The sequence below is a fragment of the Podarcis pityusensis genome, assembly GCF_964106645.2.
Source record: "Podarcis pityusensis genome assembly, chromosome: 4".
NCBI classification, from domain to species: domain Eukaryota; kingdom Metazoa; phylum Chordata; class Lepidosauria; order Squamata; family Lacertidae; genus Podarcis; species Podarcis pityusensis.
In genome coordinates, this window is record NC_138027.1 from 9987287 (window position 1) to 10012838 (window position 25552).

The following is a 25552-nucleotide window of genomic DNA, read 5'->3' on the forward strand; positions in this document are numbered from 1 at the left end:
GGTCTTCGGCTGGCGGCGTGCGCGTGCGCGCGCGCTCAGAACGCTCGGGAAGAAACCGTCCCCCTTTTAAATGTTTGAACTCGGGGCGCGAGGACAGAGCTGGGCTGCGCCTGCGCGTCCTTGGCTTTGCCTCAGTCCCCATCAGAAACTGCTTTTTTCACAGCCTCCTTTATTTGGGCGGCTTTGTTTTGTGATTTGGGTCTGAGGCGGGGAAAGTGCGTGGAGGAATTTTCGGGCGAGGGGCAGCCAGAGCAGGGCTTGGTACCTTCGTAGAGACCTGAGGAAGCTGGGGGGTCGACTTCTGAGAGAAAAGGGGTGCTTTAGGTCCCCCTTCAAAATACCAGGGGTGCTTTTGACCCCTTCCTAACACAAAAAGCAGCTTTTTTTGTTTTACTGACAATGAGAAGAAGAAATTAACCAACCTGCTTATCCCATCAAGAGAAGGAGAGGGATGCTTAAACTCTCTGTTTAAGAAGCGACTCATTGACACAAAGGGTTGTGGGTGGGTTGCGCTAGAATAATTTGCTGAGCCCTTCTGAAAATAAAAAGACCCACAAAAAAGAAGGAAGGAAGGAAGGAAGGAAGGAAAAGAAAGAAAAAGAAAGAAAAAAAGGAAAAGAAAGAAGCCTGAGGGAAAGGATACTTCATTTTCTACTCTGGTCACATCCCCAAAGGAAGAGGGGCCCTGGGCAGAAGTTTGGATGGTAATATCCAGAAGATAAGAGCAAGAGTTAAAGCGGAGAGCCATTGCTCACACACCCCACACAAGAAGTACTCTGACCCCCATATCAGGAGGGGAATAAAAATTGTGATCCATTTATTAGAATAGGACGTAGTTTTCTGTGACGAGAGGGCGAGCACAGATTATGGGTCCCATGACATGAAGATGCAGCTGTGGTCCTTTTATAAGAGTGGAGTTCATAGGGAAAAGTTTGGCCACGGACACACATGACCAAGAACAGTACAAAACAGGAGGTGCTTTGACTCCTGATGAAAGAGAGCCACAGATACAGATGGATAGGCCATTTGACCCAACCCATGCCAAGAGGGAGAGAGCTGTAAACCGCCCCCCCATGATAACTGGGACTAATACAACTACATGAGAAGCAAAGGATAATAAAGAGGGAATCTGGCCGCAAGAGAAGCCCAGCGTTAAAAGAGGGCCTAAGTGAATATACGATACTCCTTGGAGACAGTGGTGTTTCATCATGGAGAATGACCACACCACCATGCTGTTTTTGATTATGGGAGGTGGCACCTTGTTGCTGGCAACTGAGGTCAGGGCAGTGACTCGCAGCCTTGTGGGCCATCTAGAGCTGCAGCTCTTCCTGCTGGAGATGTTGGCCACTTTCCAGCTGTGTGCTTGCTTTGGTATGCTGCATCCTCTGGCTCAGCTGGAGAACCATACCCAGCTCTATCTTGGCCACCTTTATTCTTTCCTCACTATGCATTTCCTCTTGACCTTAAGTGAGAGCATAAGCAATCCCACCTGCATCCTGCTAGACATCTTGCAGAAGGGCATCTCAATGAAGCAAGGCGGGCTGAAGATTGTGGCCCAGTTCATTGGGGCCTTTCTAGCCAAACTGTACCAAAATGCTGTCTGGTTTGTAGGGATCAGCAATTTATTCCCTCATCCCCAGGAATGTAGCAATCCTCTCAAGACGTATTTTTTAAAGGCCCTTTGCACAGAGCTTGTAACCTCCATCACATTCCAGTTTACTGTGCTGGAGTCGCAGTCGCAAGAGATCCGTGTCAGAGCTAATGTGCTTTCCCTCACCATCACCTCGCTGGTGTATGCAGGTCTGTTGCCCCTTCTGTCTCTTGTCTGAAAGAACGGCTGGCAAGGTTATATGTGTGAAACATATACAGTACTTACCAACTAAGGAGTTGTCAAGGTGGGAATATGTCTGAACAATCACCATAAAAAGATGGCCTGTGGCAAGGTAAAGGGGACCCCTGACCGTTAGGTCCAGTCGTGACCGACTCTAGGGTTGCGGTGCTCATCTTGCTTTACTGGCTGAGGGAGCCGGCGTACAGCTTCCGGGTCATGTGGCCAGCATGACTAAGCCGCTTCTGGCGAACCAGAGCAGCGCACGGAAACGCTGGTTAACTTCCCACTGGAGTGGTACCTATTTATCTACTTGCACTTTGACGTGCTTTCAAACTGCTAGGTGGGCAGGAGCAGGGACCGAGCAATGGGAGCTCACCCTGTTGCGGGGATTTGAACCGCTGACCTTCCGATCGGCAAGCCCTAGGCTCTGTGGTTTAGACTACAGCGTGCTACCCCTAATCTTCTTTCACATGTCCCCTGTTGATTGTCTCTGTCCCTGCTTCCTCAAGTTATAGAATCTTAGAGTTGGAAGGGACAAAGGGTCATCTAGTCCAACCCTAGTCCCATATAGCCACACTCGTTTGTGTGTTTGTTGTTCACCTCTATATGCTCACATGGTCATGGTGTTGAAGCAATTGCCCTATGGAGAAAAGTTACAACATTTAGGGCTCTGGGGGAGGCAATTAAGGGCAGACATGATAGACATGTAAATAATGATGCAAGGTGTGGAAAAAGTGGACGGAGATGCTTTTCTCCCTCTCATAATATTGGAACCTGTGGTCATCTGAGAAAACTGAATCCCACTTTAAAGTTACCCACCCATCACTACATCTTATGGTAGTGAATTTCATAGTTTGTGCTGTATGAAGAAGTATTCCTTTCTCCTGAATCTTCCAGCATTCAACTTGGTTGGATGTTCCTGAGTTCTAGCATTATGAGAGCATGAGAAACACCTTTTATATCCACTTTCTCCATGCCATGTATAATTTTATACACCTCTTATCAAGGGACCATTTAGCCCTTTTTTCTAAACTAAAAAGACCCAAATGTTGTAACCTTTTATCACAGGGGAGCTTTTCCGGCAGCCTCCTGATAATTTGAGTGGCTCTCTCCTACATGTTTTTCCATGTTCTCCTGTTTCCATAGTGGTTTGCACATGTCTCTGGGAAAGTGTCATAGAATGAATCTAGCTAGGCATGGAAAATCATATATAGAGATGGGAAACCCCACACACTTTCAAAGTGGCTTGGCTTCATTTAGCTTTTTAAATATTTTTTGAACGTTGAAAAAACTGACATATTGTAACTTTTTGCAACTTTGGCAGCAAGAGCTACAAATGTTTTTATCATGGTTCTTGAAGAATCTAATTTCTTTTAACAGGTCAGAAGGCTGATAGAAACATACTGCTATTAGTTTAAATGAAGGGACCAATTCATACAACATATTTTCTGTTGGTGTGAACAATCCTAATTGTCTTCAAGATCATGACACAATTTAATGAATGAACTGGGCAATCATTAATATGTTCAGAAAAATTATTGTCACTGAGACATTTCTCCTAGCCACTATAATTAAGGGAATTGTCCATATCTGTGATTGCTAGTTCATACATGGTCTAAACCACTGAGCCTCTTGGGCTTGCCGATGAGAAGGTCGGCGGTTCGAATCCCCACGATGGGGTGAGCGCCCATTGCTCAGTCCCAGCTCCTGCCAACCTAGCAGTTCGAAAGCACACCAAAAAAAGAAAAGAAAAAAAGTGCAAGTAGATAAATAGTTACCGCTCTGGCGGGAAGGTAAACAACGTTTCCGTGTGCTGCTCTGGTTTCAGAAGCGGCTTAGTAACGCTGACCACATGACCCGGAAAAACTGTCTGCGGACAAACGCCGGCTCCCTCGGCTAGTAAGCAAGATGAGCGCCGCAACCCCAGAGTTATCCGCGACTGAACTTAACTGTCAGGGGTCCTTTACCTTTACCTTTTTTATGATGTATGAATTGAATACCCAGTGATGGTGGAGACCTCTCATCATCAAAAATGTATCATGAAAATGTGAAGTCTCTGTCACTTTGATGGAAAATCCTGTACATGGTGAAATGGGTGAATCTCAAAAGGTCAGAAATTATATGAAAAAACTTACGTCACAATTATTGTTAATTTTACTGGGGCAGGGAAGGAAATACAAAGCTGGTTGATTTATTAGGGACTGAGGCTGCAATCTTATACTGTACCTGCTTAATGGGGAGTAAGCTCCATTTAACTCAATGGGATGAAGCCCTATGCCAGCAGCTAGCCAGTTCAGGCACTGGCCGAGTGCCCCAGGGACTTGGAAGGGTCTCTCACTGTCCTGAACCAACCACACTGCCATTCACCACGTTTCCTGCCAGGCATCCAATGCTTTTCAGTGGTGCCACTTTTGAATGGGAGCCAAGTGCAATTTAATTTCATTTATTTTCATTTATCAGACTTATTAGTCACTTGTCACCCCAAAGTGGTCTCCAAGCACCTTACAGCATAAAAAGGATATGCAGTACATAAGAACATAGGGGAAAATCAGGGGTGGGGAATCATATAATACCTTAGTATTTCATATAACATCCGGGGGGGGGGGGGACACCACCAGCCGCATAAATAGAGGTGAACAACATTACCAATACTCAAATAATAAAACAATACTCTAACCCACTGATTAGCAAATAAATAAAATCTTAACCTCCCCCTTCTCCAAAAAGCATTCACATTGAAGCAACATTCCCCGCCCCATTTAACCTCCAGCTGTTACATATCCATGGTGAGTGGGTCCATTGTCCCCCAAGAATGGTCCAGCCTCTCTCCCCTCCCTCTAGGGGAGAGGAGCAGCAAAGCAAGAAGATGGTAACAAAAGTTTTGCCTGCTTTGCAGTTGACCCTCTGCTGTTGGTGGGGATGCTGTTTCCATCTGCAGTGGCTATCCACCATTTTAAGTTATCCAAAATGCCATGCCCAGGCTCCATCGGCGTAGCTGTGGGGAGGCGGGGGCAGCTGCTCCCCCAATCAAATACTTAACTAAGTGACCAGTTGCATTGCAGATAACTCAGTTCTGCCCCCCCAAAAGCTTGCCCCCCTAAAATAAATCCTGGCTACGCCCATGCCTGGTTCCCAGTAAGATGGCAGGTGATCAGTGGTCACTGACCACCATGGAAAGGAGCCAGGCATGATCTGCACTGGCTACCAATTAGTTTCCGGGCCCAATTCAAAGTGCTGGTTTTGACCTATAACGCCTTAAACGGCTCAGGACCACAGTACTTCAAGGCCTGCCTCTTTTAACATGAACCTCTCCGGACCCTGAGATCATCTTCTGAGGCCCTTCTTCATGTGCCTCCTCCTTGAGAGGTCCGGAGGGTGGCAACACAAGAACGGGCCTTCTCTCCAGTGGCTCCCCATCTGTAGAATGCTCTCCTCAGGAAAGTTCGCCTGGAGCCTTCATTATACACTTTTGGGTGCCAGGCAAAAACATTCCTTTTTAACTTGGCCTTTGGTTGACCTGATTGGCATCCTATGCCCTTTTAAAATGTGGGGTTTCTTGGGGGGGTGTTATTGAGTTGTTGTTTTGATTATATATTTTGTAGTTTTATATTTTGATTTTGTTATGTGAACTGCCGTGAGATCTCCGGGTATAGAAATTCTATTATTATTATTATTATTATTATTATTATTATTAAACCTCCCATTCAAAAGCGCCACGGCTGAAGCCTATCCAGCGACCAGGTGGCAGAGGAAGAATGCGAGTGCTGCCACTCTGTGGCCCAACCAGGGCAAAGAACCAGCCCTCCTTGCGGGGCTGGAAGGCCCATCACTGGCACTATGCCCAGAAGTGCAAAACTAGCCCTGAGCGTTTGCTCAGAACATAGAACACCTCTGAGGCAGCTAAAAAAGCCAATGCAATTCTGGGCTGCATCAATAGGAGTATAGCATCTAGATCAAGGGAAGTAATAGTGCCACTGTATTCTGCTCTGGTCAGACCTCACCTGGAGTACTGTGTCCAGTTCTGGGCACCACAGTTCAAGAAGGACACTGACAAACTGGAACGTGTCCAGAGGAGGGCAACCAAAATGGTCAAAGGCCTGGAAACGATGCCTTATGAGGAATGGCTAAGGGAGCTGGGCATGTTTAGCCTGGAGAAGAGGAGGTTAAGGGGTGATATGATAGCCATGTTCCAATATATAAAAGGATGTCACATAGAGGAGGGAGAAAGGTTGTTTTCTGCTGCTCCAGAGAAGCGGACACGGAGCAATGGATCCAAACTACAAGAAAGAAGATTCCAGCTAAACGTTAGGAAGAACTTCCTGACAGTAAGAGCTGTTCGACAGTGGAATTTGCTGCCAAGGAGTGTGGTGGAGTCTCCTTCTTTGGAGGTCTTTAAGCAGAGGCTTGACAACCATATGTCAGGAGTGCTCTGATGGTGTTTCCTGCTTGGCAGGGGGTTGGACTCGATGGCCCTTGTGGTCTCTTCCAACTCTATGATTCTATGAGGTCATCCAGCCTTGTCATATGTAATATCTGGATAAAAGGAAACATAATATAACAGAAATTTCGTTTTGCTATCTGAAAAAGGGACATATTCTAGGATTTATAGGGCAGTGCTGTTCTGAAGGACGGAGGAGCAGGAAAGGAAAATAAGAGATGGGATTTTAACGCCTGATCCACAGAGGCGCATTTGCGATGTTTCTAAAACAAGCGCCGCAATACACTCTCGTGTTTCTGCTGCAACAGACTAACAAGGCTTCCCCTCTGGGATTTATGTACTAAACTAAGCTTCTAGTCGGCCTTGCTTGTTTCTATGTTAGCCCATGCAGGTTAATTGTATTAGATCGCACAAGGTGTTCACCCCGAGGGGTCAGAGGAAGCCCAGCCCGGCTCCTCCGCCCGGAGGATTCCGCGACGCGTCGTCCCTACATGGGGAAGGTACGAGCGCGGACGGGCCCGGGCCACCTGTTGCCCCTCCTTCTCGGGGAGACGGGTCCACCTCCTCCCCCAGCCTTCCCGCGACCCTATAGGGGACCAGAGTCTCACGCACGCCTGGCCTGACCCTGCCCATCCCGCCAGGAGGCGGCGGCTAGGCTTCGAGCGAGCCGCTTTGCAGACACAATCCGGCCTTCTCAGCAGCGGTTGCTGCTGCTGCTCTTGCAAAGCTGGAAGCTGCTGTTTCACTCGGCTGGTGCTGACTGCGGAGCGGCGTCGGCGGTGCTCCATCTGTCGCCCCAGCTGCGGCGACCCGGGAGAAGCTTGTGGGCAGGTAGCAGAACGCAGCCCTCTGGCAGCGGGCTGGGAAAAGCTGAGCGGAGGTGCTACGGAGAAGTGGCATGGGACTAACGTGCCCTTGGACCAGTTCAGTTGCCTGGGGATCATGAGCACAAAAGAGAAGAATTGGGAGAAATAGAGCTGGGAGCTCTGAGATTCATAGAGAAGGAATGTGATTTAGAATCTGTTAACAGCATTGAAGGGGCCCGTCCCTGCCCATTTAGGACGCCAGCAAAGCAGGACAAGGAGCCAAATTCACCCCTACCCCTGCAATCAAACTTGGAATCACAACGATTTTTGCCTAGAGTCAGAGAGAGTGGGAAAATTAAGCACTGGATATGAAACCAGTGGTGGTGGTGGTGGAAGAATTGGGTTGGCAACAGCAAGACTGGGCAGTCAATGGAGAAATCTTGGCAGGGTTAGGAGAAAGTTGACCCTGCTGTGGGGACAGGCAAAGTGGAGCACTGGTATCTGCTGACATTTTATGGATATCTGCAGGGGAACTGAAACCCCAACAGGGCTGAGGAGGCAGGAGGCACTGTCAAGTCCTCAGAGCGCAAAAGGGAGTAGAAGTGAGGAGAGTTGAGTAGGACAGAAAGCTGTGGTTGTCCCTAAGGAGGTGGAACAGAACAGGGAGAAGTGACTTTATTGATTTCTGCTGCAGGAACTTCAGATCTTTTTATCATGGATGTCAGTGAAGCCTGCATCTCACTGTTTGTGATGGCAGTTACAATGATGGTCACGGCTGGCTGCAGGCGACTGGTCAAGCAGTCTCATAAGTCAAATATCCTCTGCTTCTTCCTTGAGTTAACCGGCATCTTCCAGATCTGTGCCTGTACCCATGAGATTTGTCTACTGGCTGATTTGCCACCCAAACCTCATGTGGCACTTGCCCTCACTTACGTTATCACTGCTCTTCATGGTTTGACTTTGCCTGGCAGCATCAACAACCCCTCCAGCAGCTTTCAACTTTTCTGCAAGGGTAGGATCACAGCCAAGACTTGGTGGCTACAGACTTCAGCTCAGTTCACTGGAGCAGTATTGGCTCATCTTTACATCAAATTAATCTGGATGTTGGGGATGACATCAGTGCACTTAAAGACAGCAGCGGAGAATTGTAGTACCCCAATTCAAACTACCTTAGCAAAAGCTTTTGTCCTAGAACTCCTATTCTCTTTACTGCTGCATCTGACCTTACAGACCTTTGAATCAATGAATCCCAACACAAAGGTCCACCTAATTGCCATGCTGATTACCATTATGGTATATGAAGGTTTGTTATCCTCTTCCCTCTTTTGTTATTATCTCAGGCTGTAAATAGACTTTGAATGTTAAGTATTGCCTTACACAATTGGTTTTATACTGCTTATCTACATTGGACTTTATTGCCTCTAATAATCTCCTGCAAAAGCACTACCAAGGCTTTGTGCCCACCTAAAGTAGTTCTATATCTAATTTAAAAACTTTTGTCTCCCTTGTGGGAATGTTGTCTAAATTGAACCACAGAATGTCTGCACATTGCATAGAACCAGAAGGGTATTCTTGGAATACATTCTTACTATATACCAGGGTGCTAGTTAAGCCTGTTGGGCTTCATGGGTGCTAAGTGTGAACTGAGCTTATGATGCAAAACACGTATAGGACTTTCCTGAACAGTGCATGGAAGGTTCAGTAGTGGTGCACAAGCTGTCCTTCTGATCAGTTTGCCTGCCATTACTAATACTGTCATTTAATATGTTTAAAGCACATTCTTTTCCTTGAAGAATTCTGAGCACTGTAGTTTTACCCTTCAGAGTTACAACTCCCAGCAACCCTTAAACTACAGTGCCCACAATTCTTTGGAAGAGAAATGTGCTTCAAATGTGTTTTAAAGGTATATTGTGCATGTAGACTTTTATCTTTCGTATGAATCCAGAGTTGCTAGGAATGTGCTACTAACTAGACAGTCACAGGAGCCAACTCCTAGGAACCAATGACTCTTCCCCCCCCCCCCAGTAAAATATTTGAGGGGGATGGGCCTCCCAAAGTTGATGGGCATTGCCATTCAAATGGTGTGTGTTGTGCTGCGTCATGTGATTGATTATGTGGGGCAGGTAAGCCCCACATATTTTAGTCAAGTGGACAGTCGTATGTCGAGAGGCCAGGTGTTTTGCTGCATTGCTTCCTGTGTGCTTGCACATTTCCCCTAAAATAAGGACAGAGATCTCTTACCTCAGGAGAATGGAGTTTAGCCTATGACTGTAATGCTTCCAAGGTAACTGTACATTTTGCTCCTTCTCCTTGCTTTCATGCTATTATTTCCTTGCATGAAGCAGACAGTACATTCTCTTTGGTTGCTTTAGCATTATTATTTGGTTTCAGGTTCTGTTATTGGCTAGCAGCCTCTTCCCTAACAGGAGAATGGAGTTTTGGCTTTGGTTGTGACTTTCCCGTTAAAGTTACTTTAATGGGAATCTAAATTGAATCTATTTCACCATGATTCCAGTTTTATTTATAAATACAACATTTCATTAAGAATAATTTATAGTATTGGAGTACAATTTGTTTCATCTAGTCCGGCATTGTCTACTGAGTAGACTGACTGGCAGTAACCTTACAGTCTGAAATTGCAGGTTGGGGTCCTGACCCAAGCCTTTCGGGAATCAGGCATACAAAAACAGCAGAGGCAAAACACATCAGCAACACATGCAGGTGCATGGTCCTGTGAAAGACCCAAGAACAATACAAAATTACAGTGACATTCTCAAGGAATTGATCCAAAATCCTTATTTATACCCTGGGAGACTGCCACTGCTCTGTGCAGCACATGCATTTTAATGGGACAAAGCATTAATTGAAGACTGTCATCTCTCACAACAGACCCAAAGCTGTTTTCTTTCTGGCAGCCACTTTTGCTGAATCGTTCAGTTTGCTAGAGCCTTTTACTCTCTGTTATGCAATGAATACGGCAAAATGATAGAAGTAATGATCTATGCACTACACAGCTGACTCAGGAGCAGCTGGAAACAATTTTGTGATGTACTAGTGATCAGAAATAAAGGTGGCTACAGATCTTATATAACAAAAATGACTCCAGATCTTCCCTGGATTGGGGCCAATATCACGAGAGAGCAATTTTCTAGTTTCATTGCTGGCTTTGAAATTTTCTTACTGAGCACTTACAAGTGTTTAACATCCATTATCTCAGTAGCTCTTGCAACAGTCTTGCGAGAGTGGCCAGTATATCAGTCTCATGTTGCATGCATGTATATTAGGAGCATGGAGTGGGTTAAAGCTGAGTCTGAGCGATAGAGGTTTGCCTTAGGCATTCCCAACTAAAACAAAATTTGGACCAGTAACTGTCTAGCTTCATTCTTTGGAGTGTTGGCTTTGGACCTGGGAAATCATAGGTCAAATCCCATATTCACTTTATTAAGGTAGTTTCTAAGGTCAATTTCCCATTTATAATACAGTGGTACCTCGGGTTACATACGTGTCATGTTACATACGCTTCAGGTTACAGACTCCGCTAACCCAGAAATATTACCTCGAGTTAAGAACTTTGCTTCAGGATGAGAACAGAAATTGTGCAGCGGCGGCACAGCAGCAGCAGGAGGCCCCATTAGCTAAAGTAGGTGCTTCAGGTTAAGAACAGTTTCAGGTTAAGAACAGACCTCCAGAATGAATTAAGTTCTTAACCCGAGGTACCACTGTACAGGTTAAGCAACTCCATATCTCACACAGATACTATCTAAGGGTTAATGAGAGGATTTGTACAGCATAGCAGTATTCTCATTTATTATTAACCTTCTCCATACAAAGTTCAGAAGTAAAAAAAAAAGCAAATGTTACTGAGGATATTGTTAGCAAAACAAAAAGCCAACCTTTGGAATTTCAGAGATTCTGCTTCCTTCAGGAGATGGTTCAGAAACCTCATGGTAGCTAATGTATGCAAGAACTATTGTCCTGATCTTGAGGTACTGATCTGGTTTTGCAGCATCAGTTTAGTTTAGGCTACTGAACATTGAAATACTTCTACCACCCATGGAAGGTCCTAGGTTCAACTCACAGTTCATCCAGTTAAGATAAACAAGGTTGCAGAGAGCACATAATACTGGGCTGCAATACATGACTGTTTGGACCAGATATTGAGTAATGATGAATATTAGTACTATTAACAGTAGATGATCACAGTATCAGGAATTTAATTCTATCTGACATTATGAGTAGAAAGATATCCCATACTATCAATTCTAACACTAGACACTAAAAGTTACAGGAAACAAATCTTTACAGGAAGGAAATAACTTTCTGCTTTTTCTTTCATAGGAGGACATCTCACAGGAGCCATATTTAACCCAGCTCTGGCTTTTTCTTTGCACATAAGTTGTTTCGCTGAGCCTGAGAAATTTTGGAATTATTTATTGGTATACTGGGTTGCACCATGCATAGGTAAATATTTTTATATTTTATTAGGATGAACTAGTACTCCTAACTAACTACGGATATAGAGCAGGCATATTCAAATTCGGCCCTCCAGATGTTTTGGGACTACAATTCCCATCATCCTTGACCACTGGTCCTGTTAGCTAGGGATCATGGGAGTTGCAGTCCCAAAAACATCTGGAGGGCCGAGTTTGCCTATGCCTGATATGGCCTTCACTAGAATACAGCTTTGGTTAAGTATGGCAGCCTCTTAAGTATGGCATACTTTTTCTGCCTGCTGCCTGAGAAAACAGCTTCCCAACCCTTGCTTGAGGAAGTCCTATAGGCACATCAGTGATCTGTTGTTAATAAATGATTAAAAGCATGTTTGGTGTTAGAGAAAGGCTGGTCAATGATCCTACTCTTCCCCGGGAGCCCTTGGAAATAGTTGGCCATATGTATTGTTTGGGGCTACCATCTTTTAAATTAGGGCACAGTGACGTTTGCCTTTAAGTGTGTGATGAGCAATTTAATCAGCTCTGTTGTTGCCAAGACAGTTGTGGATTGTGTACATAAGTGGTAAACTGTGTTCACATAAGACTATTTAAACATCACATAATTCCCCCTCATGGGCAGACATATGTGAGTAGATTAGCTTGGTTTCCAGCATGTGAGTTCATGTAAAAAATTAAACATAACCATCAGCTATTTCCAACACACCCTTCAAACTGTTATGCAAGTGCTCCAAAATGCCAGCAACATTTTACTTCCAGAAAGGCTATTGTTATCATGGCCGTATGCACAGATACTTCTGAGGTTCAATAATATATTTTTACACAAAAGTGGAAGGTTGATAGCCCGACACCACTCTCCACTGCATGCTTTCCAGTTTGCCTTCTTCCCTTATGCAGTCTTCAGACACTACCTTAAAGCATGTTTATGTTTTCATCATTTCAGGGTCCGTGTTGGTGTTTTTGGTATGGGATGAAATCCTTCCTTTGCTACACAGACAACGGTAAAATGGTAAAGCAAGGTGATGTTCAAAAGATTCTGTTAAAAATGGATGTGAAGAGACTGGACATTAGAATCACTTTGGCAACTTTCGCATGATTCTTTGGGGAGTATCATTACAGGACTCTACAACACAGTATTTATCTGACTTGTCAAAAGCAGAGCCATGTATTTCAAAACTGGAAGAATTTGTTAATGTAATGTTGTTGTTTTGAAAAAATGTCTTCTGCATCAAAATAGTTATAAGAAAAATAGAGAACACTTCTGGTAACCAGATGCCTGCTTCACTTCTACTTGTGTAATTTAGGCAAGCTTCTTTTACAAAAATTCACCTCACTTGAACCTGCCTCAAGTGACTTACCCTGCACCTTTTATTATCCAGCCTCCATTCCAATTCAAGCCTGCATCTACAGCCACAGAAGCGCACTTTAAGGGAAGGAGGGGGAAAACAGTATCCAAAACTTGACACACTTTCAATATTAAGGCAAGGTAAGTATGAAAAAGGGAGAGGTGGACACAGTACAAAATGTTTTACTAAGGCTCATGTCAAGTAGTTGTGGATCTGTAACAGGGAAACTCCTCTGTATGCCAGACAAATAATTTAAGTTGCTACAATTTTAAGATGTCTGTTAGGAAGCAAGCAATGCTAACCCTAGCCAACATTCACTGATACCTGTTTACAAAAGCCATTTAGAGCACCATACGTTTAAGGCATCTCGTGTGCCACGGTAACAGAATTAATTGTTCTAATGGCACAGACTCAGCAGGCAAGGACCAAAAACACAGAAAGCAGGCCGAGGACAGAAAGTTTACGTCTCTTGGTGATCTCTTTATATTTCCATTTTTTAAGAATGAAGTTATTTGGAAATTAATGCAGTGCATCTCTGATGCTATGCATCACAAAAGACATCTAGACATTTTTATCAGTTAATTGGTTTCACAAATGTAGCCAGGATTTTGCGCTTCAGTAAAAACCTTTAATGAGGAATTTGCATAAAATTCTGGAACGGAACTGAAGGTAGCGAACACTAGGTTTTTTATTAGCAACACAAATCTGCTATATTAATTCACATCCAACGTTTTTTAAAAAATCATTTCAGCAGCCAACTTTTGCTGTATGCTGCTGTTTTGCCTACAATCAAGATCCATGTTTCCCCTTACCCATGACAGCCTTTCCCCACCATCCAGTTCTTAAGTCGATGCTCACATTTAGGAATCTTGAAGGACTTATGTCAATAAAAAATACAGTTCTGACCTATTCCCAGCTCACAGAAGCATGCTCTAAAAATCCAACTCATCTGAAATGACAGCTGTGAGGAATACCCTTTTAAAAAATTAAGTCTAACAATGTTTGGTGGGAGGGACTGTTATTCTGGAGGGTCCACTTATATGTTGAAATGAGCTGTTAGCTGATCTCTAATCTCAAACGAAAGCTTTGTGATGATGTAAGGTGAAGCCTTAGGAAGAATGGTGGAGTTCATGTGTCAAACCTTTACAGATTTGGTATTTATCAGTTTTTCCTGTAAAGTATTAAACCTCCCTGTTCTGCAAGAACTTGTGAAACTGACACTGTTTGACAGCTGTGCTGTAGAAACAAACTGTGGAAATAAGGTACCAAGTTGCCTCTATGGCAAAAGAAATACAAAAGATCTCAGTGTCTTCAGTTCTAAGCCCTACATTAGTTGGCTCAGAATCTGTGACCCTGAATCTCAGTCCACTGAACTCATTTGAGTTACACAACAGTATTGAATGGAATTTGGGCACCATGGAAATGCTGCCTGGAAAATAACTGGAGCCTAATTAAGCAGCTGCTACTTAAGGACAAAATGTTGACATCTTTTTGAAATTTTAGGAAATGGGTATATTTTCTTCACAATAAAAGAAAAGCCTTTTATTCTTTCCCCTGCTGTATATTTCTTTTTCTGAGCCTTTAAACATCACAGTATTAATTCCATAATTTAGAGCAAACTTCATAATCCTGTTTTCCTTCCTTCCAAATCAAAAGTGAATCTTCTTTAGAAGGCATTTCGAACTACTGCTCCAGGAGAAACAGAGTTAAGAAACATTTTCTATGCAGTTCAAAAAGGATTGCTCTGAAGTTGAGGAGCTCAACCATCATTATAGCAAAGTGAAACTTTTTTTAAAAAAATGAAGAAACTGTTCTAGTTTTTGAAAATCAGTGTCAAATCATGAGGAGAGACCGAGCCAATATGAAATGCAAGTAAGCTGTCAGAAACCAAGAGGACACTAATAACCAAAAGCCCCCTGTGCTGACATTCAAATTCTCATGCAGGTATTTTCCACTTTTAACCCAAACATGCATTTGGGAACCCAGTTCTTAATCTTTTACCGTATATATGCCTGGTGGTGGTGCTCCTGTTGCTATCCACTTGGGATCAGGTTGTGATGTTTCTCAACCAGTGGGTCCCCAGATGTTGTTGAACTACAACTCCCATCATCCCTAGCTACCAAGGCCAGAGCTCAGGGATGATAGGAGTTGTAGTCCAACAACGTCTGGGGACCCACAGGTTGAGAACCGCTGCTAGTGGATCCCGATCCTCCAACTGAAGACTAGTGTGTTAGGAAATTAAAAGTGCCCCTCCCCATGCCTGCCTGTCATTCAGTATGAGGAACTTCACATTTGCATATAGGCTAACTAGAGTCCAATATGTGCGGTGAGAGAGCCAGTGTGGTGTAGTGGTTAAGAGCGGTAGTCTCGTAATCTGGGGAACCGGGTTCGCGTCTCCGCTCCTCCACATGCAGCTGCTGGGTGACCTTGGGCCAGTCACACTTCTTTGAAGTCTCTCAGCCCCACTCACCTCACAGAGTGTTTGTTGTGGGGGAGGAAGGGAAAGGAGAATGTTAGCCGCTTTGAGACTCCTGAAGGGGAGTGAAAGGCAGGATATCAAATCCAAACTCTTCTTCTTCTTCTTCTTCAACTGTACACCACACAATTCAAGAAGTATAAATTAGGCAAATAGAGCTCCACGTTTGCAAGCCCCCAGGCAGGTGTGTGCATCAGGAGGGCTAAGTGCAATGTAAGAGGAGCCTTGCTAAATCAGTGGCAAAGGCCCATCTAGTCCAGCATCCTGTTCTCGCAGTGGCCAACCAGATGCCCCAATGGGAAACCCGTATTCAGGATCAGAGTACAAGAACACTCTTTATTTGTGATTTGCAGCAGCTGGCATTTAGAGGCACAGTGACTCTGCCAATGGAAGCAGAACCAAGTGTCATCTTCTAGGAATTAGTCTAATCTACCACTACACCTTGTGGAAGCAAATTCGACAGTTCAGCTATGTGCTGTGTGAAGCAGTACTTCCTTTTGTCTGTGCTGCGTCTTCAAACATTCAGCTTCACTGGCTGGCCCCAAATTCTCCACACTGTGCATCATTTTATATACCTATATCGCGTCTGCTTGTCTTCTTCTGCAACAGAACGGAACCCTTGAGCCCAGGAAGACACATGTAGCACTAGAAAGGAGAACTAGCCAAACCTTGAATATGAAAAAAAAAGTTTCCTGTGACACAGAAAGAATGTACAAAAAGGTAGTCTGTAAGATACAAAAATTATATTTATTGAACCATTTTATTTATAACAAAAACGTAAGAAGTTTACCATCTGGGGGCAATACAGATGCCATCCCGATGCCAAACCGGGCCACTAAAACCATGAGAAAGCAAGAGCGTCCAATGGAATGAGCCAATCCCTTGAAGGGTTTTTACAATTTGTTTGTCTCTGCGGCCCCACCGTACCTCTTGCCTCTTTAGCTAAACCAAAGTTAACGCTCATGTCAGACATCGTCAGCTGTGGATAAACAGGCACAAAAATATGGGGGAAATTCTAGGACAATCTAGAATTCTGTTCTAAGTACAACTTTATTCTTTAATCTCTATCATTTCTGTAAAGGCTTTCCTGTAATAACCCATGATTAATCCCTCCTTTCAAACCCAAGGTATTATACTTTTCTCAAGTTCTTATGTTTTTTTAAAAAGCCAGCCCCACAGTGTCAAATCCTGTTTTATATCAGCACATCTATAAAAGCATTTACAGACCTAAATACCCATACTTAGGTCAATAATACCGAAAGGGCAATTCCTGATATAACATCTTCAAGCTTGGAGAGCCTGCTCTGAAAATGCTGAGAGGAGAATCTGGAAAACAGACAAGACATGGATGGGTTCAGCAGTGGGGACTTCGTTTTGGTTTACAAAAAGAAGCAAGCATAGGGCAGAGCGCAAAGCTGCTACAACGCACCAGGGACCTCTTGGCATGGTTTTGAGCCAGAGCTGTTCTGGTGAGCGCCGGAAAACCCACAATTATGTACAAAGAGAACTTAAATACTAGGCTATGTGATGGCCAGTGTTTATTTTAACTGGCTTTATAGACTTGGCAGGGAGTAGCAGGAGGACAAAAAGCAGTAACAAAGGTATATGGGTGTAGCACAGGGTGGGGAAGACAATGGAACCCAGCCGGAGTGGGAGAAACAATGCCATAAATGATATTTTATGAGTTGGCGTTAACGTATTTCACCACATAATCATCACCATCGCATAGCAGTCGCAGCCAAAAATTATCTTTCATCGTGTAATTGTCACATGGAACATTGTGAGGCTCCGCTAGGACTCAGGCCCCCCTTCCTTTCCTCTTCCAGCCACAGGCACTCCTGCTCCCTTTGCAAACTTGGCTATGAGCTCTCAGGCTGCCTTGGCCTCTTCCCTGGGCTTGGCCAACTCGCTGCGAACAGTCCGCCATTGCCAACAGGCACGGAGCAGTGCCAAGGCTGCCGAGCCCAGTGCTGCCGACCCCACTTTGCAAGGCGCTTATGGGGTGGCTTGCACTGTGCACCTTGTGGACCTGCGCCTGCCTGATGTTGCTGCCGGATGCCGGAAGCAGAAGAAGTCAGTTCCTCCACTCAGTGCTTGGCGGCAGCAACAGGCAGCCCTGGCTCAGCCAAGTTAATGGAGGCAGTGGCTGAGTAAGACCCCTTCCTCCATCTCCGCCCCAGCAGAACCTTTGTGCGCCTCCAAAGGACGCAGAGGGCACAAGGTCTGGGGCAGGACAGGAGGCTGAGCTGCTTGCACAGCCCCCAAACCCCTCTTGGAAAGCTGGTGCTCTGGCAAGGGCTTCACATAATGGTGACACCCCACTTTTTGGAAAAGTGCACCTGGCCTAAAATCTGTGACGATCACGTGGTGAAATACGGTACTGTATATAAAAGTTTAACCTTCCTTGTTTTGTCCTCATACATTTGTCGTGAACCTCCCCATGAGATAAGCGAGGCAGAGAGACAACAACCAGCCCAAGGTCACCTGGTGAGCTTCATGGCACATGTTTGCTTTATTGTGGTTTTTACTTTTGCATTGTAACCTGTGATAGTTTTGTGATAATGTGGGGTAGACATCACCTAGATAAAACCAACAAACCATTCTCAGGGATCTAAATTCCCAGACCGGCTATCTCAGATACTGCACAGAGAGAATTAGCTCAAAAGTCACCATGCCCTTATTATGTAGCATTTAACACATGAAAACTTTTATTAGTTAAAAGGAGGTTTTTTAAAAATTAAGTCTGCTTTATATGCTGTTTGAGCATAGGGTGAACTGGTGGGGCGAAATCTAAGCAAGCTGGGCATTTTTCAGCAAGTTAATGAATTAGAAGATCAGGAAAACCAAACTGCTTTATATGGAAGGGAGAGGAAATTAAGATGGCAAACCTTACAGCAGCCCACACCCTCCTCAGTGATCAACATCTGCGTCTTCAAACTGCCCAGCAACTGCTGGGGATGCATCCACCTCCATTCCATCTAGAAGCAAAGGAAGAAACGGACTGAAACCTTTGGAGACATGAAGGGAGACTACAAAGCAACTAGTGTCCTCTGCTGCAAAGACAAGGCTGGCTTGAGCATCATAAAATTGAAGGAAGAACCAGAAAGGATATTGTCCAAGCCTGCCCTCCACCACCTTGGCACAGCTTCTGACCACAGATCAAAACAATCAATAAAAGCAAGAAAGAGAAGCTACAAAGTACCTACATAAGAGACTTCACTCCTCTAAAGCATGATCGGATCCAGTCCCCGGGAGCTCAAAGCAAGCATTTCTTTATTTAAAAAACTTACAAAAAAACTACAAACAAGCGAACATACCCAGTCGGATAAAGAAAGTGCTTCATGTCATTAAAAAAAGGAGATTCTTTGTAACACACCATAAATCTCACACACTATTGTCATGTCCAGTCTTGACAGGATTACCTAAGAGTGTTTTTCCAAATAAGTCTGTGTACAGAAGGATGAAGGATGAACAGCTGGGATTCAGACTCTGAGCTTTTAAAAATGCTAGCAGAGGCAGCCTGGGATGCAGCAAAACCTAAAGGCAGCCAGTCCTTTAACTGGAGCAGATACAGGCAACAGCCCCTCTACATAGCCATGGTGCACCGACAGCTTAGCCAACTCTGAGCTCAAGCCTCAACAAGCTCCTTTCAAATAAATAATAGTAATAATTATGATGATGATGATTATGTATTATTTATACCCCACCCATCGATTACGATATCTTTATTGTCATTGTCCCTTGCGGAACAATGCAATTGCGGAACAATGAAATCTGGGCCACTCTGGGCAGCTTCCAACCGAATATTAAAAACACAATACAGCATTAAACATTAAAAAAACTTCCCTAAACAGGGCTGCCTTCAGACGTCTTCTAAAAGTCAGATAGTTGTTTATTTCCTTGACATCTTTTGGGAGGGCATTCCACAGGATAGGCGCCACTACTGAGAAGGCCCTCTGCCTGGTTCCCTGTAACCTCATTGTGAGGGAACCGCCAGAAGGCCCTCAGAGCTGGACCTCAGTGTCCAGGCTGAATGATGGGGGTGGAGACACTCCTTCAGGTATACTGGACTGAGGCCATTTAGGGCTTTAAAGGTCAGCACTAACACTCTGAATTGTGCTCGGAAACGTACTGGGAGCCGATGTAGGTCTTTCAGGACTGGTGTTATATGGTCTCGGCGGCCACTCCCAGTCGCCAGTCTAGCTGCCGCATTCTGGATTTGTTGCAGTTTCCGGGTCACCTTCAAAGGTAGCCCCACGTAGAGCGCATTGCAGTAGTCCAAGCGGGAGATAACTTCTCACAGTGAGGGAACCACCAGAAGGCCCTCGGCACTGGACTGAGGCAAAATATGGCAAAATCCAACCCATTGGCTCCAATGTGGCTATAAGAAGCTTACTTTACCTTGTAATAATACCAGGCTGCAGGGAGAGGAATAAGCTGCAGATCCAACTGAGCGTCCACACAGCAGCGGACGATTAAAACTCACCTTCGAAGTCTCTGATGGAATCTTCTGTCCGTACCCCGGCCATGTGGTACTGAGTGCTTATAGATTGTGCCAACATGCCCTCTAGCCTCTCCAGGGTAGCCTGACCCTCAGCAGTTAAACGCGACAGGCCTTCTTCGTAAGTGTAGAAGGAAGGGATGTCACCTTGGCCAATTTCTGCAACAAACAAATAAAACCCAAATTGCTAGCTAACACTAGAGCAGATAGGTGCATAAGATATAGCTGCCATTAATTTATCTTGGAGAAAAAAAATCTTTTGAACAGCTACTTCAGTAATATAATTAATGCTAAGTATCAAATGTCCAACTGTTTGCATTATGTATGTGTATTTACTGAAATTCCCATTCCTCATGCTAAATTATTTCTGCAATTGTTATAAACCACTTTGTGCTGTAGGGAGTCCAGCAGCATATGAGTCTACTGGTTCAAAGCTAGTTTTGCCTAATTTTTCATCTTTGGAAGCACACAAAGCTGACCAAAATTGTGGCCTATTCTATGCCATATGGACGTTCTCTGAAAATTAAAGGAACCCACCACAGCCCTCTTACCGTGGGCTTCCACGTCGTATTCCTCACCCTCGTAATCGTTGTCAGAGTCTTCGTCTTCGGGATCAGGGTGCAGGGCTTGGCATTCACACATGGCAGAGAACATGGCTTCCACTGGGGGAAAACACACAGAGAGAAATGCACAATTTGTTCACTGGCAATCACATAAAATGGACATGGACGAATAAGAACATAAGAGCCCTGCTGGATCAGACCAATGGCCCACCTTTAAAGCCCTTCATGGCCTAGGACCCTCGTACCTACGGGACCACCTCTCCCAGTATGCCCCATGGAGGACCTTAAGGTCCATAAATAGCAACACCCTAGGGGTCCCGGGCCCTAAGGAAGTCAGATTAGCCTCCACCAGAGCCAGGGCCCTTTCAGCACTGGCTCCGGCCTGGTGGAAGGCTCTGTCTCATGAGACCAGGGCCCTGCGGGATCTGATTTCTTTCCACAGGGCCTGTGAGACAGAGTTGTTCCACTTGGCCTTTGGCTTAGAATCAGTTTGATTCCCTCCCCCTCTTTCTTTTTCCTTTCTCCTCCTGTGAAGAGGCTGCATCCTAATGTTTTAATGTTGTATTTTAATCTTGTTTTTAAAATTGTATTTTAATCAACATGTTTTTATTATTGGTTGTTAGCTGCCCTGAGCCCGGTCTTGGCTGGGGAGGGCGGGGTATAAATATTATTATTATTATTATTATTATTATTATTATTATTATTATTATTATTATTTTGTCCAGCATCCTGTTCTCACAGTGGCCAACCACATGCCTCAGTGGGAAGCTCATAAGCAGAACCTTGCAGGCACAAACAAAACAGAAAAGCTAGCAAACAATCTGAAGGAACTACTCGAGATTCGTTCAGCTGGCCGCACCCACAAGTCAACAATGGATGTTATACATAGCGCTCTGGTTCTGGATTAAGCTTCTGTTGAGATACTCCTGATAGGAGCAAGTTATGCTGGAATGAGGGATCGTGCTCACATCCAAAGGTACCACATTCCAACACTTGCTGTGAAGAGCAAGGTTGCCTCTGGAAGTAAGTTGGTAATCCCAGGCCCTGCTCCATCATCTTGAGTGCAGAAGCAATCCCACTTCACAACAGCAACCTGGTCACCATTATTCTAGCCATGGAAGCTGTGCTGTTCTTCCTACTTACAGGCTGATTTGTCGCCGGGTACAAATCTGAATTCTGAAATGGGCTCAAGATCATCATTGCTGCCATCCTCCTCCTCTTCCTCCTCCTCCTCTTTTTCTCCCATGCCATCTTCTTTTGATTCTTCTACTAAGGAATTCAAACACAGTTGTGTTATCAAGTTATCTGAAATAATGCTAACTGAAGAATGATCAATATCATTTTAAACATTTGAAAGCAGTTCATCAGAGTATAAAGATCAGCTGCACAGGCACGGAAATTTGCACAGCCTACTTCTTTCTGCTGGTTACCATGAAGAACGTGGAACTATGAAATTCTTGACCAAGAACACTGGAAACATGATTTGGCAGCCCTGGGCTTGTGAGATTTCACAAGGCACTGCGAACATGACAAGAACCATGAGGTCTAGAAACTTGTTTTTTTAAAAAATAGAAACTAATTCACCCCAAGAAATTGAATTCTGAAGCAAATGCCACACTCCATGTTAAGCATTCTCTACTTCTGAGCTGCAGGATGGGAAGTGAGTGAATTTTCTAAGAGTTGTCATAAGCACCGGAGGAGAACACTCACAAGGGAAGAGGGGATGTTGTCTTTCATGGGTTATTTCCTCAAGTGTCCAGTGCTGCTTTAAAAAAAGATGAAGACCTTTTAACACTAAGCCAAGAAAAGCCTGGAATAGCTGGATGCCTGTAAACAGCTTAGCGGTTTTACCACAATCAAGTGGTATATAGATTTTGCTAATAAACTAATAAATGTTAAGGCCTATACTACTTACTTTCCTTCCTTTTAGTCATATTTATCTGCCATCAAGCTGGTTGCATCAAAGGAAGACATGGTGCCATTTTACTCTCACAGCAACCTTGCAAGGTAAGCTAGGCTGAAACCTCATGGCTTGCCCACGGCCACCCAGCGAACTTCATGATGCAGCAGAGATTTGAACCCAATGCCTCGGCCACTTCACTAGACCGTCTCTCTTCCGTACCTTCAAACTTTGCATTTACCATGACGTACAAATGCTCCCACGGATAGGCATTCAGATCCCTGGAGATGGCATGCAAGCTTATGATGGGATAGTCCAACGAGAACCCAAGGCCTGAAGTCTCTATCCATGACAGGCGGCTATTGGGGGAGGAAACCCAAAGAAAATGAAAGTAATATTAGTTATGTCATAGAGGAGCTCCATTTTTCTTCCAAGCCAGGTGCCTATTATGGATCACCAGTGTCCTAGGAGAATGAGGAATTAAGTAGGGGTGGGAAACCTCAGCCACGAGGGCCAAATCACCTCTCTCTCCGGCCCTTGGAGTTCTCCCCAGGCCACACCCCACACTGCCTGCGCTTTGTCACCCAAGTCTTGTTGCCGTCAGGACTGAGTCCTTGAACACTGATAAGCTCTATTCCTTGTCAGGGTGGAGGACAAAGGGATGTGTAAGATATCATTGCTGCCCAATCACAGCTGTCCTAAAATCCTGGATTTCTCCATTGTCCTATATGAGCAGCTCCCACCTGGGTGCAGGAGGGAGGGCTTAAGCTTAAGGAATCAGAAGTCAGGAAGATGGTCAAAATCCAGAAATTCAGCCTACTGCAGACTGGGGGCAGCCGAACTATAAAATGTTGAAAGTGTTAGTGAAGGAAAAAGGTCACAGCATGTGTTTGACAGTTTATGGTATCCTGGTTAATAAACCTACCCCATACTATTCCCTCTCCCATACACTAGCAATGGGGTTCAGAGATGAAACCCACTGCCATCCCAAAACAGCACAACAGGTAAAGGTTTAAGGAGGATAGGATGGGGAAGACATTCTGTTGCACACCCCCAGCTGCTATCTCTAACACTGATAATATCTCAGCTGCACTGGCTGGGGCTGATGGGAGCTATGGTCTAAAACTTCTGAAGGGCACCAGGTTGGTTAAGGTGAAAATAGCAGTATTCATTAGGTTCCAAAGCCATTGCCCACCCAAACCCCAACAGGAACAAACTAATTTTGTGTCAGCCAAGGATGCTGCATCAAGTACCCCAGACCATGTATGCCCTGCGATCTAGCATCTACCAGCCTCCTTGGACCTACCAAATCCTAGGCATGCGTATCAGCATATTTTTAACTCTGCACCATTACTGAAGGATGAGCCCTACTGGACCAAACCAAAAGTCTAGGTGAGGAACTACAGTGGGGAACTAGGAGATTCAAAACCAGGGCGTGAAGGGCACTCATCTCTTATTGTTTGTGTCTCATTTTCTGGTATATATTGTCCAGCTATTTTAAACCCTTTCCCCCCTACACGGTGTGTTTCCAAAAGCCACTGTTTGTAATAGATATTTTGTATTTATATATAATTTTATTTCTATTAACGTCTGTTTGTGGCATTATTACTGTTGCTCCTCCACCCCCACTTTTTTTAGCTGTTCTTATTTTCGTCTGTAAGCAGCACTGACTCCCCGTCAGGGAAAAAGAACCACATGCATTAATCGCAACGATATTCCTACATGTAAGCAAGCGCCCTCGGCGTAATAAAGAGCCCCAAGAGTGCATTTGGTCCACGTTCCCTGGCCGGCTAAAGCCAGGAAGGCCAAAAAAACAGCAACCCCAGAGCAAGAAAGCTCTCCCATGGCTTGCCCGTCACAGCAGAGCCTCGAAGGTAGACTGTTTCTGAGCGGGGAGGCTCCGTCCAGAATAACGGGCCTCTCTCGTCCGTCCCCGCGAATTTCTCCAGCCGCTTTTCTCTGTTATCCCCGCGCCTTGTGGCAGGGAGTTCCGCAGGCGAAGCCCCTGAAGCCTCCCGGCAGATGCCGGCCTCCCTCTCTCTCTCTCACCTCTCGGCGATGTAGAGGCTCCCGGTGCCCAGGCCTCGTCCCCCCAGCACGGCCTCCGTGTCGGGCTGCCGAAGCCGGACCCCCTCGGTAGGTGCCGCGAGAGGCTGCAGGAAGCTCATGGCAACGGCGGCGGCGGCGGCGTCAGGGCGGAGATCCTCCCGGCGCCTCTTCGCTCTTACCGCGCCTGGACTGCGAAGGGGGAGGGGGGTGGAAAGCAACGAAACCGGAAGCGCGCGCGCGCGCAGCTGCCCCCGAGTCGACCCGGAAGCGCTCTCAACCGGCCCCGTCACCGTAGAGACGCGAAGCCCCGCCTCCGCGTCTCTATGGTTGCCGTCACGTGACCGTCCCCGCTCGCCTCACGCGGGGAGGAGGCGGTGGACGCCATGTTGGAATCCGATAAACACCTCAGAAAATATATTTTTAAAAGGCGCGGCGGCGGATAAATAAACCACACAGTGACGAAAGGGGGGGGGGAAGGCCCGTCCCCATTTGCCTCCCGTCGATGCTTAAGGGACTGGCCGCCCTCCCAGGCTGAGAACTGAGGGAAGGCCGCACCTGGGCGGGGCCTCCCGGGAGCGGCGTTGGACTCGCGACTCCCGTCATCCTCAGCGAGTGCGGCCGGCCGCCAGGGATGACGGGAACTGTAGTCCCGCCGCGCCTGAAGCAGGCATCCCCAAACGGCCCTCCAGATGGTTTGGGACTACAGCTCCCATCATCCCTAGCTAACAGGACCAGTGGTCGATGATGATGGGACTTGTAGTCTCAAAACATCTGGAGGGCCGAGTTTGGGGATGCCTGGCCTGAAGGGTTATGGCCACTGGGAATCGTGGAGGCCCGAATTGTGTGGGCTTGAAAGTTATTTCGCTGGAAGGGCGCATGTGCTGCTTGCTGCAAACCGATCTTGCGGTGTAGGGCAGTTTGGGGTGCCAGGTAACATAGGGGCTCAAGGAAGCTGGGCTTTTCGAAAGCCAATTCAAGGCACAGGACATCCCAGTATAAGTTGCAACAAAACAAAACAAAATATAAAATAAAATAGAAAAATAATAAGTGAAAAACGAAATAGACATTCCTGCCAACACTCCTCCGGACCCAATCTAGACCTCTCCTACATTACCAGTTCTCTCTCTTTTTAAAGAAAATAGTATTCATTTCAGGTTCTCACACTTCCTACTGCAGCTAAATTAAAATTGGGTA

General features: G+C 45.4%; 2 protein-coding genes across 5 annotated transcripts; one reads left to right on the top strand and one right to left on the bottom strand.

Moving 5' to 3' along the window:
• Positions 1 to 42: 42 nt before the first annotated feature.
• On the top strand, positions 43 to 14421 carry AQP11 (aquaporin 11). Of its 2 annotated transcripts, none has more exons than XM_081002427.1 (3): positions 43 to 1800; positions 11414 to 11536; positions 12467 to 14421. In XM_081002427.1, exons 1-3 carry the CDS (start codon positions 1209 to 1211, stop codon positions 12526 to 12528), a joined length of 777 nt encoding a protein of 258 aa, XP_080858553.1. In that variant the 5' UTR covers positions 43 to 1208; the 3' UTR covers positions 12529 to 14421. The 2 variants fall into 2 exon arrangements, with proteins under 2 accessions (XP_080858553.1, XP_080858554.1); XM_081002428.1 differs by lacking the exon at positions 43 to 1800 and adding an exon at positions 7107 to 8378.
• Positions 14422 to 16073: 1652 nt separating this feature from the next.
• On the bottom strand, positions 16074 to 24576 carry CLNS1A (chloride nucleotide-sensitive channel 1A). 3 transcript variants are annotated; one of them, XM_081002443.1, is made up of 7 exons: positions 24359 to 24576; positions 22532 to 22668; positions 21553 to 21675; positions 20398 to 20508; positions 19832 to 20005; positions 18239 to 18323; positions 16074 to 16671 (listed from the first exon to the last, which is right to left on the bottom strand). In XM_081002443.1, exons 1-6 carry the CDS (start codon positions 24475 to 24477, stop codon positions 18256 to 18258), a joined length of 732 nt encoding a protein of 243 aa, XP_080858569.1. In that variant the 5' UTR covers positions 24478 to 24576; the 3' UTR covers positions 16074 to 16671; positions 18239 to 18255. The 3 variants fall into 3 exon arrangements, with proteins under 3 accessions (XP_080858569.1, XP_080858567.1, XP_080858568.1); XM_081002441.1 differs by having other exon boundaries at positions 21553 to 21678; XM_081002442.1 differs by having other exon boundaries at positions 18234 to 18323; positions 21553 to 21678.
• Positions 24577 to 25552: the final 976 nt, after the last annotated feature.